The following is an 18,627-nucleotide window of genomic DNA, read 5'->3' on the forward strand; positions in this document are numbered from 1 at the left end:
TTATTGATTTTTTTTGAGTAATCACAGTTCAAGAATTGTAAGATATCACTAACTGCAATTTTGCACTTGAATGAACAGTATACATATAGTACTTGTACATGTATATAACACCCATGCCCATGTTTAACATAGCACTTGACTAAGGCCATATATGTATATGCAGTAATAATGTTTCTATTATCACAGACACAACTTTTCACTATTCTATTATTTTACCAGGATGACACGTGAAAACAGATTATATGTAATAAAAACAGACATAATCTTGTCTTATCACATCCTCATTTTAGGACCAGGGCAGTGTGACTTTCAGGATGGATTTTGTTCTTGGAAGCAATCTTGTCATGATGACTTTGACTGGAAGAGAATCAAAGGTCAAAACTCTGTAGCGGGACCTTACAGAGATCACTCACTAAGAAACAGTTTAGGTCAGTTTTTGACTCCCGTGTGCGAAGCACAAAAAGGGAGTCTTTGCAGTTAGTGTGTCTGTATGTGTATGTGTGTGTGTGTGTATGTGTGTGTGTGTGTCCGACTGTTCCACTGATATCTCAAGAACCATACATCAGTTTTTGATGAAACTTGATGCATAGATGCTCTGGGCCAATGCGCAGATTTGATTAGGTTTTGGTAAAAATCCATGCATATTAATTACCTAATTTGCATGATAATTAGCTGATTTTTAGTGGTTTCATGACTGTTCCACTGATATCTAAAGAACCACTCATTGGACTTTGATGAAAAGATGTCATAGAACACTGCACAAACCTGATAGTTTTTAGGGTAATATCAGTATACATTAATTAGCTAATTTTCAGCTTTTGATATCTCAAGTACTAATCATTACATTTCAATAAAACTTGGTACATAGATGTCATAGGACACTGTACAGACCTGATAGTTGTTAGGGTAATACGAGTACATATTAATTACCTAATTAGCATAATTAATTAATTTTCAGCTTCTAATATTTCAAGTAGTAATCACCACATTTCAATAAAACTTGGTACATAGATGTCATAGGACACTGTACAGACCTGATAGTTGTTAGGGTAATACGAGTACATATTAATTACCTAATTAGCATGATTAATTAATTTTCAGCTTCTAATATTTCAAGTAGTAATCACCACATTTCAATAAAACTTGGTACATAGATGTCATAGGACACTGTACAGACCTGATAGTTGTTAGGGTAATACGAGTACATATTAATTACCTAATTAGCATAATTAATTAATTTTCAGCTTCTAATATTTCAAGTAGTAATCATCACATTTCAATGAAATTTGGTACATAGATGTCATAGGACACTGCACAGACCTGATAGTTTTTAGGGTAATATCAGTATATATTAATTAGCTAATTTTCATAATTAATTAATTTTCAGCTTTTGATATTTCAAGTAGTAATCATCACATTTCAATGAAACTTGGTACATAGATGTCATAGGACACTGCACAGACCTCATAGTTTTTAGGGTAATATGAGTACATATTAATTACCTAATTTGCATAATTAATAAATTTTCAGCTTTTGATATATCAAGTAGTAATCATCATATTTCAATGAGACTACATAGATCTTCTAGGATTATGCAGACACCTGATTAGTTTTAATTGGAGATTAATTACCTAATTTGCACAAATTGGATTTTAATGAAACTTTTAAAGAGAACTATTCAGAAACCCAATTAGTTTTTGGTAAATATTTATGCTTATTAATCACCTAATTAACATAATTAATTAACACTGATATCTCAATTACTGATCATCACATTTGAATAAAATTTGGTACATAAATAGACAGGCCTGATTAATTTTGATTAATATTAATTCTCTAATTAGCATAATAATTCATAATTTTTTTGTTCTGTTCTGTTCATATTAGTAACCTGATTTACATAATTAGTTTTCAGCTTTTCCATCAATATCTCATGTACAAGTAATTTTTAATGTGTCTTCAATACTCTCAGCACACGGGAGTTATTTCTAAGCTTTCTTTGATATAAATATTTAACCCTATGTGTGCCAAACTCAACCTTTTTCCACAAACATTTATTTCACATTCTGTATTCAACCAGAATGTCAATTCCAAATATAGAATGATTAAGTGGTATTTCCGAAGTGAAGAACATTTTTATAAATTTATAGTTTCATTTTTTTTTCAATATATTTTCTGGGCATCATACACTGGGGTCTGGAAGATGTATAATAAGGTTGTTATGAGGATAACGCACTCAGACTGCATATATAGAGACATTGACCTCTGCTATGTGTCCAGTGATTCTGCAGCTGTACCATTGCAACACCCTCTCAATAACCACATATTATTAAGACATATATAATATATATGTATAAAGGAAATAAACAGGTTACATGAATTGCACTCCAATATAACTTCTTTTACATTGTTTTTTTAAGGTTTCTATGCATACATTGATGCTAGTGCACAACAAACCAATGAAGTTGCTGAGCTAAGGAGTTTGACTTTATCTACGTCTCCCACTGAGCTATGCAAGGTAGGCTAGTTTGCTTTATCTACATCTCCCACTGAGCTATGAAGGTAGGCTAGTTTGACTTTATCTACATCCCTCACTGAGCTATGAAGGTAGGCTAGTTTGACTTTATCTACATCTCTAACTGACCTATGCAAGGTAGGCTAGTTTGACTTTTTCTACATCTCTAACTGACCTATGCAAGGTAGGCTAGTTTGACTTTATCTACATATCTCTCACTGAGCTATGAAGGTAGGCTACAAATGTAGTTTGACTTTATCTACATCCCTCACTGAGCTATGAAGGTAGGCTAGTCTGACTTTATCTATATCTCCCACTGAGCTATGCAAGGTAGGCTAGTTTGACTTTATCTACATATCTCCCACTGAGCTATGCAAGGTAGGCCAGTTTGACTTTATCTATATCTCCCACTGAGCTATGCAAGGTAGGCTAGTTTGACTTTATCTATATCTCCCACTGAGCTAAGCAAGGTAGGCTAGTTTGACTTTATCTACATCTCTCACTGACCTATGCAAGGTAGACCAGTTTGACTTTATCTACATCTCTCACTGAGCTATGCAAGGTAGACCAGTTTGACTTTATCTATTTCTCCCACTGAGCTATGCAAGGTAGGCTAGTCTGACTTTATCTACATCTCGAACTGAGCTATGAAGGTAGGCTAGTTTGACTTTATCTACGTTTCCCACTGAGCTATGAAAGGTACATTGTAGGCTAGTTTGACTTTATCTACATCCCTCACTGAGCTATGTATGGTAGCCTAGTTTAACTTTATCTACATCCCCCACTGACCTATGCAAGGTAGGCTAGTTTGACTATCTACATCCCTCACTGAGCTATGCATAGTAGCCTAGTTTAACTTTATCTACATCCCTCACTGAGCTATGTATGGTAGCCTAGTTTGATTTTATCTACATCCCCCACTGACCTATGCAAGGTAGGCTAGTTTGACTTTATCTACATCTCCCACTGAGCAATGAAGGTAGGCTAGTTTGACTTTATCTACATCCCTCACTGAGCTATGAAGGTAGGCTAGTCTGACTTTATCTACATCCCTCACTGAGCTATGCAAGGTAGGCCAGTTTGACTTTATCTATATCTCCCACTGAGCTAAGCAAGGTAGGCTAGTTTGACTTTATCTACATCTCTCACTGACCTATGCAAGGTAGACCAGTTTGACTTTATCTACATCTCTCACTGAGCTATGCAAGGTAGACCAGTTTGACTTTATCTATTTCTCCCACTGAGCTATGCAAGGTAGGCTAGTCTGACTTTATCTACATCTCGAACTGAGCTATGAAGGTAGGCTAGTTTGACTTTATCTACGTTTCCCACTGAGCTATGAAAGGTACATTGTAGGCTAGTTTGACTTTATATACATCTTCTACTGAGCTATGCAAGGTAGGCTAGTTTAACTTTATCTACATCCCCACTGACCTATGCAAGGTAGGCTAGTTTGACTATCTACATCCCTCACTGAGCTATGCATGGTAGCCTAGTTTAACTTTATCTACATCCCTCACTGAGCTATGAAGGTAGGCTAGTTTGACTTTATCTACGTCTCCCACTGAGCTATGAAAGGTACATTGTAGGCTAGTTTGACTTTATCTACATCCCTCACTGAGCTATGTATGGTAGCCTAGTTTAACTTTATCTTCATCCCCCACTGACCTATGCAAGGTAGGCTAGTTTGACTTTATCTACATCTCCCACTGAGCTATGAAGGTAGGCTAGTTTGACTTTATCTACATCCCTCACTGAGCTATGCAAGGTAGGCCAGTTTGACTTTATCTATATCTCCCACTGAGCTAAGCAAGGTAGGCTAGTTTGACTTTATCTACATCTCTCACTGACCTATGCAAGGTAGACCAGTTTGACTTTATCTACATCTCTCACTGAGCTATGCAAGGTAGGCTAGTCTGACTTTATCTACATCTCGAACTGAGCTATGAAGGTAGGCTAGTTTGACTTTATCTACGTTTCCCACTGAGCTATGAAAGGTACATTGTAGGCTAGTTTGACTTTATATACATCTTCCACTGAGCTATGCAAGGTAGGCTAGTTTAACTTTATCTACATCCCCCACTGACCTATGCAAGGTAGGCTAGTTTGACTTTATCTACATCCCTCACTGACCTATGCAAGGTAGGCTAGTTTAACTTTATCTACATCTCTCACTGAGCTATGTATGGTAGCCTAGTTTGACTTTATCTACATCCCCCACTGACCTATGCAAGGTAGGCTAGTTTGACTTTATCTACTTCCCTCACTGACCTATGCAAGGTAGGCTAGTTTGACTTTATCTACATCCCTCACTGAGCTATGCAAGGTAGGCTAGTTTGACTTTATCTACATCTCCCACCCAGCTATGCAAGGTAGGCTAGTTTGACTATATCTAAATCCCTCACTGACCTATGCAAGGTAGGGTAGTTTGACTTTATCTACATCTCCCACTGAGCTATGCAAGGTAGGCTAGTTTGACTTTATCTACATCCCTCACTGAGCTATGCAAGGTAGGCTAGTTTGACTTTATCTACATCTCCCACCCAGCTATGCAAGGTAGGCTAGTTTGACTATATCTAAATCCCTCACTGACCTATGCAAGGTAGGGTAGTTTGACTTTATCTACATCCCTCACTGAGCTATGCAAGGTAGGCTAGTTTGACTTTATCTACATCTCCCACCGTGCTATGCAAGGTAGGCTAGTTTGACTTTATCTACATCCTTTACTGACCTATGCAAGGTAGGCTAGTTTGACCTTATCTACATCCCTCACTGACCTTTGCAAGGTAGGCTAGTTTGACTTTATCTACATCTCCCACTGAGCTATGCAGGGTAGGCTAGTCTGACTTTATCTACATCCCTCACTGACCTATGCAAGGTAGGCTAGTTTGACTTTATCTACATCCCTCACTGACCTATACAAGGTAGGCTAGTTTGACTTTATCTACATCCCTCACTGACCTATGCAAGGTAGGCTAGTTTGACTTTATCTACATCTCCCACTGAGCTATGCAGGGTAGGCTAGTCTGACTTTATCTATATCTCCCACTGAGCTATGCAGGGTAGGTTAGTTTGACTTTATCTACATCTCCCACTGAGCTATGCAAGGTAGGGTAATTTGACTTTATCTACATCCCTCACTGACCTTTGCAAGGTAGGCTAGTTTGACTTTATCTACATCTCCCACTGAGCTATGCAGGGTAGGCTAGTCTGACTTTATCTACATCCCTCACTGACCTATGCAAGGTAGGCTAGTTTGACTTTATCTACATCCCTCACTGACCTATACAAGGTAGGCTAGTTTGACTTTATCTACATCCCTCACTGACCTATGCAAGGTAGGCTAGTTTGACTTTATCTACATCTCCCACTGAGCTATGCAGGGTAGGCTAGTTTGACTTTATCTATATCTCCCACTGAGCTATGCAGGGTAGGTTAGTTTGACTTTATCTACATCTCCCACTGAGCTATGTAAGGTAGGCTAGTTTGACTATATCTACATCTCCCACTGAGCTATGCAAGGTAGACTAGTTTGACTTTTTCTACATCTTCACTGAGCTATGCAAGGTACGCTAGTTTGACTTTATCTACATCTCAAACTGAGCTATGCAAGGTAGGCTAGTCTGACTTTATTTACATCTCCTACTCAGCTATGTATGGTAGGCTTGTTTGACTTTATCTACATCCTTCACTGACCTATGCAAGTTAGGCTAGTTTGACTTTATCTACACTCTCACTGAGGTATGCAAGGTAGGCTAGCTTGACTTTATCTACATCTTCACTGAGCTATGCAAGGTAGGCTAGTTTGACTTTATCTACATCCCTCACTGACCTATGCAAGGTAGGGTAGTTTGACTTTATCTACATCTCCCACTGAGCTATGCAATGTAGGGTAGTTTGATTTTATCTACATCTCCCACTGACCTATGCAAGTTAGGCTAGTCTGACTTTATCTACATCTCCCACTGAGCTATGCAGGGTAGCCTAGTTTGACTTTATCTACATCTCCCACTGAGCTATGTAAGGTTGGCTAGTTTGACTTTATCTACATCTCCCACTGAGCTATGTATGGTAGGCTAGTTTGACTTTATCTATATCTCCCACTGAGCTATGCAGGGTAGGTTAGTTTGACTTTATCTACATCTCCCACTGAGCTATGCAAGGTAGGGTAATTTGACTTTATCTACATCTCCCACTGAGCTATGTAAGGTAGGCTAGTTTGACTATATCTATATCTACATCTCCCACTGAGCTATGCAAGGTAGACTAGTTTGACTTTTTCTACATCTTCACTGAGCTATGCAAGGTACGCTAGTTTGACTTTATCTACATCTCAAACTGAGCTATGCAAGGTAGGCTAGTCTGACTTTATTTACATCTCCTACTCAGCTATGTATGGTAGGCTTGTTTGACTTTATCTACATCCTTCACTGACCTATGCAAGTTAGGCTAGTTTGACTTTATCTACACTCTCACTGAGGTATGCAAGGTAGGCTAGCTTTGACTTTATCTACATCTTCACTGAGCTATGCAAGGTAGGCTAGTTTGACTTTATCTACATCCCTCACTGACCTATGCAAGGTAGGGTAGTTTGACTTTATCTACATCTCCCACTGACCTATGCAAGTTAGGCTAGTCTGACTTTATCTACATCTCCCACTGAGCTATGCAGGGTAGCCTAGTTTGACTTTATCTACATCTCCCACTGAGCTATGTAAGGTTGGCTAGTTTGACTATATCTACATCTCCCACTGAGCTATGCAAGGTAGGCTAGTCTGACTTTATCTACATCTCCCACTGAGCTATGTATGGTAGGCTAGTTTGACTTTATCTACATCCTTCACTGACCTATGCAAGTTAGGCTAGTTTGACTTTATCTACATCTCCCACTGAGCTATGCAAGGTAGGCTAGTTTGACTTTATCTACATCCCTCACTGAGCTATGCAAAGTAGGCTAGTTTGACTTTATCTACATCTCCCATCGAGCTATGCAAGGTAGGCTAGTTTGACTTTATCTACATCCCTCACTGAGCTATGCAAGGTAGGCTAGTTTGACTATATCCACATCCCTCACTGAGCTATGCAACGTAGGCTAGTTTGACTATCTACTTCCCTCACTGACCTATGCAAGGTAGGCTAGTTTGACTTTATCTACATCTCCCACTGAGCTATGCAAGGTAGGCTAGTTTGACTTTATCTACATCCCTCACTGAGCTATGCAAGGTAGGCTAGTTTGACTTTATCTACATCTCTCACTGAGCTATGCAAGGTAGGCTAGTTTGACTTTATCTTCATCTCCCATCGAGCTATGCAAGGTAGGCTAGTTTGACTATATCCACATCCCTCACTGAGCTATGCAACGTAGGCTAGTTTGACTTTATCTACACCTCTCACTGAGCTATGTAAGGTAGGCTAGTTTGCTTTTATCTACATCCCTCACTGAGCGATGTAAGGTAGGCTAGTTTGACTTTATCTACATCTCCCACTGAGCTATGTTTGGTAGGCTAGTTTGATGTTATCTACATCTCTCACTGAGCTATGCAAGGTAGGCTAGTTTGACTTTATCTACATCCATCACTGACCTATGCAAGTTAGGCTAGTTTGACTTTATCTACATCCATCACTGACCTATGCAAGTTCTGGCTAGTTTGACTCTATCTACATCTCCCACTGAGCTATGTTTGGTAGGCTAGTTTGACTTTATCTACATCTCCCACTGAGCTATGTTTGGTAGGCTAGTTTGACTTTATCTACATCCATCACTGACCTATGCAAGTTAGGCTAGTTTGACTTTATCTACATCTCCCACTGAGCTATGCAGGGTAGGCTAGTTTGATTTTATCTACATCTCCCACTGAGCTATGCAAGGTAGACCAGTTTGACTATATATCTACATCTCCCACTGAGCTATGCAGGGTAGCCTAGTTTGACTTTATCTACATCTCCCACTGAGCTATGTAAGGTTGGCTAGTTTGACTTTATCTACATCTCCCACTGAGCTATGTATGGTAGGCTAGTTTGACTTTATCTATATCTCCCACTGAGCTATGCAGGGTAGGTTAGTTTGACTTTATCTACATCTCCCACTGAGCTATGCAAGGTAGGGTAATTTGACTTTATCTACATCTCCCACTGAGCTATGTAAGGTAGGCTAGTTTGACTATATCTACATCTCCCACTGAGCTATGCAAGGTAGACTAGTTTGACTTTTTCTACATCTTCACTGAGCTATGCAAGGTACGCTAGTTTGACTTTATCTACATCTCAAACTGAGCTATGCAAGGTAGGCTAGTCTGACTTTATTTACATCTCCTACTCAGCTATGTATGGTAGGCTTGTTTGACTTTATCTACATCCTTCACTGACCTATGCAAGTTAGGCTAGTTTGACTTTATCTACACTCTCACTGAGGTATGCAAGGTAGGCTAGCTTTGACTTTATCTACATCTTCACTGAGCTATGCAAGGTAGGCTAGTTTGACTTTATCTACATCCCTCACTGACCTATGCAAGGTAGGGTAGTTTGACTTTATCTACATCTCCCACTGAGCTATGCAATGTAGGGTAGTTTGACTTTATCTACATCTCCCACTGACCTATGCAAGTTAGGCTAGTCTGACTTTATCTACATCTCCCACTGAGCTATGCAGGGTAGCCTAGTTTGACTTTATCTACATCTCCCACTGAGCTATGTAAGGTTGGATAGTTTGACTATATCTACATCTCCCACTGAGCTATGCAAGGTAGGCTAGTCTGACTTTATCTACATCTCCCACTGAGCTATGTATGGTAGGCTAGTTTGACTTTATCTACATCCTTCACTGACCTATGCAAGTTAGGCTAGTTTGACTTTATCTACATCTCCCACTGAGCTATGCAAGGTAGGCTAGTTTGACTTTATCTACATCCCTCACTGAGCTATGCAAAGTAGGCTAGTTTGACTTTATCTACATCTCCCATCGAGCTATGCAAGGTAGGCTAGTTTGACTTTATCTACATCCCTCACTGAGCTATGCAAGGTAGGCTAGTTTGACTATATCCACATCCCTCACTGAGCTATGCAACGTAGGCTAGTTTGACTATCTACTTCCCTCACTGACCTATGCAAGGTAGGCTAGTTTGACTTTATCTACATCTCCCACTGAGCTATGCAAGGTAGGCTAGTTTGACTTTATCTACATCCCTCACTGAGCTATGCAAGGTAGGCTAGTTTGACTTTATCTACATCTCTCACTGAGCTATGCAAGGTAGGCTAGTTTGACTTTATCTTCATCTCCCATCGAGCTATGCAAGGTAGGCTAGTTTGACTATATCCACATCCCTCACTGAGCTATGCAACGTAGGCTAGTTTGACTTTATCTACACCTCTCACTGAGCTATGTAAGGTAGGCTAGTTTGCTTTTATCTACATCCCTCACTGAGCGATGTAAGGTAGGCTAGTTTGACTTTATCTACATCTCCCACTGAGCTATGTTTGGTAGGCTAGTTTGATGTTATCTACATCTCTCACTGAGCTATGCAAGGTAGGCTAGTTTGACTTTATCTACATCCATCACTGACCTATGCAAGTTAGGCTAGTTTGACTTTATCTACATCCATCACTGACCTATGCAAGTTCTGGCTAGTTTGACTCTATCTACATCTCCCACTGAGCTATGTTTGGTAGGCTAGTTTGACTTTATTTACATCTCCCACTGAGCTATGTTTGGTAGGCTAGTTTGACTTTATCTACATCCATCACTGACCTATGCAAGTTAGGCTAGTTTGACTTTATCTACATCTCCCACTGAGCTATGCAGGGTAGGCTAGTTTGATTTTATCTACATCTCCCACTGAGCTATGCAAGGTAGACCAGTTTGACTATATATCTACATCTCCCACTGAGCTATGCAAGGTAGGCTAGTTTGACTTTATCTACATCCATCACTGACCTATGCAAGTTAGGCTAGTTTGACTTTATCTACATCTCCCACTGAGCTATGCAGGGTAGGCTAGTTTGATTTTATCTACATCTCCCACTGAGCTATGCAAGGTAGAGTAGTTTGACTTTATCTAGATCTCCCTCTGAGCTATGCAAGGTAGGCTAGTTTGACTTTATCTACATCTCTCACTGGGCTGTGGTAGGTAGGCTAGTTTGACTTTATCTACGCTCTCACTGAGGTATGCAAGGTAGGCTAGTTTGACTTTATCTACATCTTCACTGAGCTATGCAAGGTGGGCTAGTTTGACTTTATCTACATCTCCCACTGAGCTATGGTGGGTAGGCTAGTTTGACTTTATCTACATCCCTCACTGAGCTATGTCAGGTAGGCTAGTTTGACTTTATCTACACCTCTCACTGAGCTATGTAAGGTAGGCTCGTTTGATTTTTAATCTACATCTCTCACTGAGCTATGTTCTAAGCAAATCTTCTGCTGTACAACCTAAGTAATTTTAAGCAAATCTTCTGTTGTACACCCCAAGTTGTTCTAAGCAAATCTTCTTTTGTACAATCATAGTTGTTGTAGCAAATCTTCTGTTGTACAACTCTAGTTGTTCTTCGAAAATCTTCTGTTGTACAACCAAAGTTGTTTAAACAAATCTTCTGTTGTACAATCATAATTGTTCTAAGCAAGACTTCTGTTGTACGACCCAAGTTGTTGTAAGCAAATCTTTTGTTATACAGCCCTAGTTGTTCTTAGCGAATCTTCTGTTGTACAACCCCAGTTTTTCTAAACAAATCTTCTGTTTTACAAGGAAATTGTTAATGCTTTGAAACATATGGCTATTAATTGTATACAATCAAAGGCACCTATTAAATCTTCTGTTGTACAACCCTAGTTGCTCTCAGCAAATCTTCTGTTGTACAACCCCAGTTTTTCTAAACAAATCTACTATTGTACAACCTTTGTTCTAAGCAAATCTTCTGTTATACAATCCTAATTGTTCTAAGCAAATCATCTGTTGTACTATCCTAATTGTTCTTAGAAAATCTTCTGTTGTACAATCATAATTGTTCTAAGCAAATCTTCTGTTGTACAGCCCTAGTTGTTCTTAGCATAACTTCTGTTGTACAACCCTAGTTGTTCTTAGAAAATCTTCTGTTGTACAACCAAAGTTGTTCTAAACAAATCTATTGTACACTCATAACTGTTCTAAGCAAATCATCTGTTGTACAACCCAAGTTGTTGTAAGCAAATCTTCTGTTATACAGCCCTAGTTGTTCTTAGCAAATCTTCTGTTGTACAACCCCAGTTTTTCTAAAAAAATCTTCTGTTTTACAAGGAAATTGTTAATGCTTTGAAACAGGCGGCTATTAATTGTATACAATCAAATCAACCCCAGTTTTTCTAAACAAATCTACTATTGTACAACCTTTGTTCTAAGCAAATCTTCTGTTATACAATCCTAATTGTTCTAAGCAAATCATCTGTTGTACTATCCTAGTTGTTCTTAGAAAATCTTCTGTTGTACAATCATAATTGTTCTAAGCAAATCTTCTGTTGTACAGCCCTAGTTGTTCTTAGCATAACTTCTGTTCTACAACCCCAGTTGTTCTTAGCAAATCTTCTGTTATATAATCCTAATTGTTCTAAGCAAATCTTCTATTGTACAATCATAATTGTTCTAAGCAAATCATCTGTTGTACGACCCAAGTTGTTGTAAGCAAATCTTCTGTTATACAGCCCTAGTTGTTCTAAGCAAATCTTCTGTTGTACAACCCCAGTTGTTCTAAGCAAAACTTCTATTGGACAATCCTAATTGTTCTAAGCAAATCTTCTGTTATATAACTCTAGTTGCTTTTAGCAAATCTTCTGTTGTACAACCCAAGTTGTTCTAAGCAAATCTTCTATTGTACAATAATTGTTCTTAGCAAATCTTCTGTTCTACAACCCTAGTTGCTTTTAGCAAATCTTCTGTTGTACAACCCAAGTTGTTCTAAGCAAATCTTCTATTGTACAATCATAATTGTTCTAAGCAAATCTTCTGTTGTACAACCCTAGTTGTTCTAAGCAAATCTTCTGTTGTACAGCCCAAGTTGTTCTACGCAAATCATCTGTTGTACAAACCTAGTTGTTCTAAGCAAATCTTCTCTTGTACAGCCCAAGTTGTTCTACGCAAATCATCTGTTGTACAAACCTAGTTGTTCTAAGCAAATCTTCTGTTGAACAGCCCTAGTTGTTCTTAGCAAATCTTCTGTTGTACAACCCAAGTTGTTCTTAGCAAATCTTCTGTTGTGAAACCCAAGTTGTTCTCAGCAAATCATCTGTTGTTCTAAGCAGGTCTTACTTACAATTTGTTATGACTACTTCTGTTCTAAATAACAATTTATTTTTGCATTTTAAAGATTCGCTTCTACTACTACTTGTATGGCACTAATTTTGGAACTTTGAAAGTAATTGTCAAAGATAAAGTTGCTCTTAGCAAATCATCTGTTGTACAATCCTAATTGTTCTAAGCAAATCTTCTGTTGTACAACCCAAGTTGTTCTAAGCAAATCTTCTGTTGTATAACCCAAGTTGTTCTAAGCAATATTTCTGTTGTGAAACCCAAGTTGTTCTAAGCAAATCTTCTATTGTACAACCCTAATTGTTCTAAGCAAATCTTCTATTGTACAACCCTAGTTGTTCTAAGCAAATCTTCTATTGTACAACCCTAATTGTTCTAAGCAATCTTCTGTTGTACAACCCTAATTGTTCTAAGCAAATCTTCTATTGTACAACCCTAGTTGTTCTTAGCAATCTTCTGTTTTACAACCCTAATTGTTTTAAGCAAATCTTCTATTGTACAACCCTAGTTGTTCTAAGCAATCTTCTGTTGTACAACCCTAATTGTTCTAACAAATCTATTGTTGCACAACCCTAGTTGTTCTAAGCAGGTCTTACTTACAATTTGTTATGACTACTTCTGTTCTAAATAACAATTTATTTTTGCATTTTAAAGATTCGCTTCTACTACTACATGTATGGCACTAATTTTGGAACTTTGAAAGTAATTGTCAAAGATAAATATTCTAATGGAACAATGGAGAAATGGGCAATTAGTGGTAACCAAGGAAAGGAATGGAATTTTGTTTCCATAGATTTGGCAAATAATTACATACAATATCAGGTATGAGTGATATTTGTTCCTATTATAAATTAGTGTTAAAAAAATCATATGTTGTTTAAATTAATGATTTTTTTTATGTGTGAAAAGTAATAAATATATTTACTCATGTTTACCTTGCCCGTACCATCAAAGATGGAAGGGAAAGGTATATTAAGGGAAAAATTTTGTCCGGCGTTGTCGTTGTTGTTGTCATTGTCATCGTCGTTAATAATTGTTATTGTGTGCATAATAACTTTACTAATTCTATTCCAAACTTCATCAAAGTTGGTCACCTTATTCATCAGTATAAAGTCTTCCCTGAGTATGAACAACAGATGTCCTGTTTGAAAATATCATGCAACAATTGAGAAAATCAGATAAAATATTTTGACTGTTTCTACTTGACTGATCACTGGTGATACACATCAAAGGTCACTTATCTCAGTGGAAATATGCATTGTTGTATGCGTTCAATGAAGCAAATGATTTATCTTGTAATAATATCCTTGGTAATGTATCTCAGAATCCCATACTGAGTTTCAAAACCAACGCATGGAGAGATTGCACAGTCTGATACACATTTGCAAACCTACCAATAAAATCTTTACAGAAAACAAGATATCAGAAAATCAATGTAAGCACTCCTATGAACTGGGTGCCAAACTTTGATCAAGATCTGAAGCTAATAGAAAATCTGTTTAGTTCAAAGTTATCAAATCAAAAACAATACATAAAAAATACATAAAAAGCAAAACATTTCATCCACATTTTAAAAAGAAAATTGTTCTAAAATATATGTATTCTGTATTTGACAAACAGTTCATTCGACAAATGAAAACTCTCAGGAATATGTTTCAGCTATTAGAACAGAATGATAGAGTTTTTATAATACTGGTTTAAAAACGCACTTCAAAGATTGCAGTGTTTGAAGATGTAGATTCTCAGGAGGCAACAGTACTGTTGACTTCACCCTCCACTGGACACCAACTAACTATTTAAGTTGATTTGCATACAAAGCAGAGCTTGCAACATGATAGCTATTCATAAAGGTTTTTTTTTTTTTTCATATAATACAGTAGTCACACAATGAGGCAGTTCATATTTGTGTCAGTGAATCATTAATTTTTGACAGACACCTGTACAAAATACTTGGACAAAAGCCAGCTAAGATTTTCTGTTATCTTGCATGTTTTATGAATCTATTCACGTCTAAATGCAGAACTTTTTTTTTTTTTTTGCGATGAGGCATTTGTTTTTATACTAAAATATCTGAATTACTTTGAATAAAGCTGGAAATTATGTCCCTTAAAATAATTAAACAAATAAGGCACCAATGTTTTTGTAAGATATTTACATCTTTAAAGGACATTTGATAGACTGATTCCCCACTGGTGGTTCAACCCCAAAACTTGTTTGTATTCAAAATTAATTATGACAATGCATATTGAAACAAACTATGATAAAGGGAATTATTACATATGTACTGCAGTTTATTTTGATTCGTCCTTGAAATCAAAATCGGTATTTCCACAAGCCATATGCAAATGAGGTCCGAGAGCAAACAAAGTAGTCCCTTCAGGAGTACAGTTTTTCGGAATAAACAATATTTAGAAGTACGATATTTTCCCCTTGAGGTACATGAATATACTTGCCGAGTGACATGAAAATTGAACAAGAGTAATGGTACTTTTAGGCAGTCACTTATTTTGGCCCAAACTAATTTGCATATCACCCATGCAATAATGTTTTCGGTATTTTCACGGTCGATATGCAAATGAACATGGTATTTTCATTGGCTACCGAACTATTTTTATTTTGTAAACACATTTTCGTCTGCTATTTTTATCCAGTTCAAATCGTTCAACAACATTTTTGGCATGTCAGGTGTACATCACATGGAATACTACGATTGGGAGAACTTAATGTATGTTGATCACCTGGAAACTGAGTTTTATAAACCTTGAAGGGCTCTCAGAAGATCCACCAGCAGTAAAATCAGCGATTACTATGCAGCCGCAACCATCAGCATCGAGATACCAGGTTTCTGCTGGCGACGTTGCAGCGTTACTCAGTTCCAAATATAAATTACCAACGCCAAAAGAGCAACATTTTAACCGGTAATCAAGACTCAGTCAATCCACGACCAGCAAGCAACATCACACACGAAGGTGTAGCGTGCAGCCACAGTCCATCAACGAAGGACTGTGGTGCAGCTAAGCGACAACCGCTGTCGACGAAAGTCATCCCGTCTGTGGAGTACCCCAGTTGCACGGCATGTTTGCCAATGCACAATTCTGTGGCGGAACTTTTAACTTCAACATAAACTGTGTATCATAGTCGTCCAGTTCAAGTTCTGGTTCTGCCGTGGCCCCAACTAAACGGCAACGAGTTATTTATTCGGACAGTGACTCAGATTAGACGTCTGATTATTTTAATTTCAAACAAACAGTGACATGCGTTCTCCGGGCGCGTTCTACACTGACACTCGCTGCTAGGGCGTAACACTTATATTGGAACATATTAATGGGCAATGGGGTTCCCCGACCTAAATTCCATCCCGGTTTGCACGTTCTTTCTTTAATACGAAATAATCAAGTATGGAACATATGTAATAATAACAGAACCCCACACCCTCCCCGTGGCTTTCGTTGCGTATGGAAGTTATTTTCACTCGAGATGCGGTGTATTCTGCTGTACTTTCACTCGCTTCGCTCGTGAAAGTACGGCCGCAGGATACACCGCATCACTCGTGAAAATAACTTCCATACGCAACGAAAGCCACGGGGAGGGTGTGGGGTTCTGTCATATTATATTATATAACAAAGGGCAAGGTCACCAGAGTTCAACTATGTTTATGTAATTTATTAAAAACATTATGTAAACAATTTTGCTATCACAATGAATGACACTTTGGTGCCATTTTGTTTGGAGAGTACATATTAGACTATATTAATAAGTAAGTAACGTAAGAAGCTTTAATTTTACCTATGCAAAGGAAGATATAAACATTACATTACATACAGACATATGTTTTTTATTAGGTGCTATTACATGCCAGCGTTGATGGTGGTGACATTAATATCGATGATGTCTCATTCACTGAAGGCTGTCATTCACAAGTTGGTATGAAATATTGTTGATTTTGTTTTTGCTGCCTCCTGGCCATCAAAATTTTTTTCTTTCTCAGATTGATGAATTTTGTTCAGAACATGATGTCTACATATGTATGTGATTCATTAATATTGACCTGGTAGCCTTTTTTGTCATCAGTAATGTGTATATCCATGCCTGTATGCCAGGTGACCAGTCCCAACTATCAGAAGTCATAAATTATTACCTATATGCCAGATGACCAGTCCCAACTATCAGAAGTCATAAATTATTACCTATATGCCAGATGACCAGTCCCAACTATCAGAAGTCATAAATTATTACCTGTATGCCAGGTGACCAGTCCCAACTATCAGAAGTCATAAATTATTACCTGTATGCCAGGTGACCAGTTCCAACTATCAGAAGTCATAAATTATTGCCTGTATGCCAGGTGACCAGTCCCAACTATCAGAAGTCATAAATTATTACCTGTATGCCAGGTGACCAGTCCCAACTATCAGAAGTCATAAATTATTACCTGTATGCCAGGTGACCAGTCCCAACTATCAGAAGTCATAAATTATTGCCTGTATGCCAGGTGACCAGTCCCAACTATCAGAAGTCATAAATTATTACCTGTATGCCAGGTGACCAGTCCCAACTATCAGAAGTCATAAATTATTACCTATATGCCAGATGACCAGTCCCAACTATCAGAAGTCATAAATTATTACCTGTATGCCAGGTGACCAGTCCCAACTATCAGAAGTCATAAATTATTACCTGTATGCCAGGTGACCAGTTCCAACTATCAGAAGTCATAAATTATTGCCTGTATGCCAGGTGACCAGTCCCAACTATCAGAAGTCATAAATTATTACCTATATGCCAGGTGACCAGTCCCAACTATCAGAAGTCATAAATTATTACCTGTATGCCAGGTGACCAGTCCCAACTATCAGAAGTCATAAATTATTACCTGTATGCCAGGTGACCAGTCCCAACTATCAGAAGTCATAAATTATTACCTATATGCCAGATGACCAGTCCCAACTATCAGAAGTCATAAATTATTACCTATATGCCAGGTGACCAGTCCCAACTATCAGAAGTCATAAATTATTACCTGTATGCCAGGTGACCAGTCCCAACTATCAGAAGTCATAAATTATTACCTATATGCCAGATGACCAGTCCCAACTATCAGAAGTCATAAATTATTACCTATATGCCAGGTGACCAGTCCCAACTATCAGAAGTCATAAATTATTACCTGTATGCCAGGTGACCAGTCCCAACTATCAGAAGTCATAAATTATTACCTGTATGCCAGGTGACCAGTCCCAACTATCAGAAGTCATAAATTATTGCCTGTATGCCAGGTGACCAGTCCCAACTATCAGAAGTCATAAATTATTACCTGTATGCCAGGTGACCAGTCCCAACTATCAGAAGTCATAAATTATTACCTATATGCCAGGTGACCAGTTCCAACTATCAGAAGTCATAAATTATTACCTGTATGCCAGGTGACCAGTCCCAACTATCAGAAGTCATAAATTATTACCTGTATGCCAGGTGACCAGTTCCAACTATCAGAAGTCATAAATTATTGCCTGTATGCCAGGTGACCAGTCCCAACTATCAGAAGTCATAAATTATTACCTATATGCCAGGTGACCAGTCCCAACTATCAGAAGTCATAAATTATTACCTGTATGCCAGGTGACCAGTTCCAACTATCAGAAGTCATAAATTATTGCCTGTATGCCAGGTGACCAGTCCCAACTATCAGAAGTCATAAATTATTACCTATATGCCAGGTGACCAGTCCCAACTATCAGAAGTCATAAATTATTACCTGTATGCCAGGTGACCAGTCCCAACTATCAGAAGTCATAAATTATTACCTATATGCCAGATGACCAGTCCCAACTATCAGAAGTCATA

The 18,627-nt window shown here is 38.1% G+C and overlaps 1 protein-coding gene across 1 annotated transcript in view; it reads left to right on the forward strand.

Moving 5' to 3' along the window:
* The window catches only part of LOC100372750 (uncharacterized), a 130,905-nt gene that overhangs the window by 37,450 nt on the left and 74,828 nt on the right, over window positions 1–18,627 (forward strand). Inside the window, exons 11-14 of the mRNA XM_085501554.1 lie at window positions 291–428; window positions 2,421–2,518; window positions 13,438–13,605; window positions 16,626–16,707. Of these exons, the coding sequence (XP_085357680.1) occupies window positions 291–428; window positions 2,421–2,518; window positions 13,438–13,605; window positions 16,626–16,707 (486 nt within the window). The remainder of the gene's footprint in view (window positions 1–290; window positions 429–2,420; window positions 2,519–13,437; window positions 13,606–16,625; window positions 16,708–18,627) is intronic.

Source organism: Saccoglossus kowalevskii, chromosome 7 (genome assembly GCF_978046115.1).
Source record: "Saccoglossus kowalevskii chromosome 7, keSacKowa6.1, whole genome shotgun sequence".
Taxonomy (NCBI): Eukaryota; Metazoa; Hemichordata; class Enteropneusta; family Harrimaniidae; genus Saccoglossus; species Saccoglossus kowalevskii.